The 1,618-nt window shown below is 45.4% G+C and overlaps 1 protein-coding gene across 1 annotated transcript; it reads right to left on the bottom strand.

Annotated features, from left to right (window-relative positions):
- Positions 1-267: 267 nt before the first annotated feature.
- SOCS1 (suppressor of cytokine signaling 1) lies at positions 268-1,009 on the bottom strand. Its single transcript, XM_009819204.2, has one exon. The coding sequence runs from the start codon at positions 1,007-1,009 to the stop codon at positions 386-388; it is 624 nt and encodes a 207-aa protein (XP_009817506.1). The 3' UTR covers positions 268-385.
- Between the last annotated feature and the right edge of the window lie 609 nt (positions 1,010-1,618).

The following is a 1,618-nucleotide window of genomic DNA, read 5'->3' as shown; positions in this document are numbered from 1 at the left end:
CCATGTGTAGACCTGTCTGCACTTACACACTCAATTAGCAGTCAAAGTTTGTCAGCAGAATAGGTACCAGAGCCTTTAAAACTAAAAACAGAGATGCTATTTCTTTAAAAACTTTCACAATAAAGTTTATTATGTCAATATCATTAAAAATATTATAAAATAATAAAATATTCTGCTTGGCAGAAAAATTATGCCAGGGTTTTAAAACCCCAGGTTTGTGCAAACAGTTTTTGTAAACATAAGAAGTCAAGTGTTCAAGTTCCATCATAAAATACAGTAAATTGCTACAAAAATAAGTTTGCTCACTGTCAAACATGTTTAAAAACCCAGGAGGCTGGATTTCTTTACACATCTCTCACACGTCCCTATACAGTTAATGCTGCACTTATATCTGAAATGGAAAGGATTTCAGATAGTCCTTTAAAACAGGATTGAGCGGGATCTGGTTTAAGTTCTCTCTTCCAAAAGTCTTCACGATGCTCTTCCGGCAGAGCTCCTGCAGGGGCTGCACACGGACTTTGCGCAGGGGAGTAACCAGTACCTTCCTCGGGGAGCTTAGGTAATGTTCCAGCAGCTTAAAAAGACAGTCAAAAGTCTCTTTGCTGCCATCCAGGCTGAAACGCCCAGTCTGAAAGTTTATCCTGATGCTGGTGGGCCCAGTCGCAGTCTTAACACTGATGGCAAAGAAGCAATTCTTTTGTGTGCTGTCCCTGATGAGGAAGGTGCCCTCAGGCTCAGACTTCAGCTTCTCGTGGGCAGCACTGACAGTCAGAGGTCCCCAGTAGAAGCCACAGGCATCCAGCAGGCTGCTTGCTCGCGTGATGCTACTAAAATCCGCTTGGGAGCGAAAGGTTCGGAAGTGCGTGTTGCTCTGTGCCTGCACAGTGCTGGGCCGGCCTGGGCCGTGGTAGCCTCGAGCCTGTGAACGATCCCGTGCTGGAGGGTCAAGTAGACATCTCGGGTCTGCTGCAACTGCATTATCTGCTGACACCTTGCTGTGCGCTACCATCCTACAGCCTAGACCAGCGGATGCGGTCTTCCATAGCGTCAGTGGCTACGGCAGGGCAGCTTTCCAGCAGCTATTCTGAAATGCCAAAGAGAGACACCATGTGAGATCCCCAGAGAAAAGCGGCTGCAATCTCTGAATGACCAAGTCTTCCATTCACATGCCTCCCCCCCATTATGAAGTAATAAAATATTCATTGGCCAATTTACACCGGGCAAACAACTGCTCGCTTTCTGACAAGATTAGCAGTCTATCACTATGGCAAAGTCCAAAGCTCCAAAAATATTTAGCAAGGATCATTAACAGCTGCAGAGGGTAATGCAGTTTCCCTGCTATGAGTCCACAGAAGCATATCAGGACCCAGAGCGAGTTAAATGACAGGACCCTCTCAGTGAGAAGTTACCTTGTGTACACTGTATCAGATTCTCAATATTTTAGAGAACAAAGCAATAACGTTTTACAACTGAGTTACCAATTTCTCTGCACCTCCCTCTTTCCCTTCCCCAATCCCAACTGAGATGTCAGAACTCAGACAACATCATTATTTGGTACGTTGCGCGAAAAAGAGAATGTGGGTGAAGGAAATGTAAACTCCGCAGCTGGATATGTCTC

Source organism: Gavia stellata, chromosome 18, assembly GCF_030936135.1.
Source record: "Gavia stellata isolate bGavSte3 chromosome 18, bGavSte3.hap2, whole genome shotgun sequence".
NCBI classification, from domain to species: domain Eukaryota; kingdom Metazoa; phylum Chordata; class Aves; order Gaviiformes; family Gaviidae; genus Gavia; species Gavia stellata.
The sequence above is the reverse complement of the archived record's forward strand: the minus strand, read 5'-3'. Positions and strand labels throughout refer to the sequence as shown.

What these genes read in the sequence shown, in the direction of transcription:
- SOCS1 (XM_009819204.2), bottom strand. Translation starts at nt 1,009, where the DNA reads ATGGTAGCGCACAGCAAGGTGTCAGCAGATAATGCAGTTGCAGCAGAC.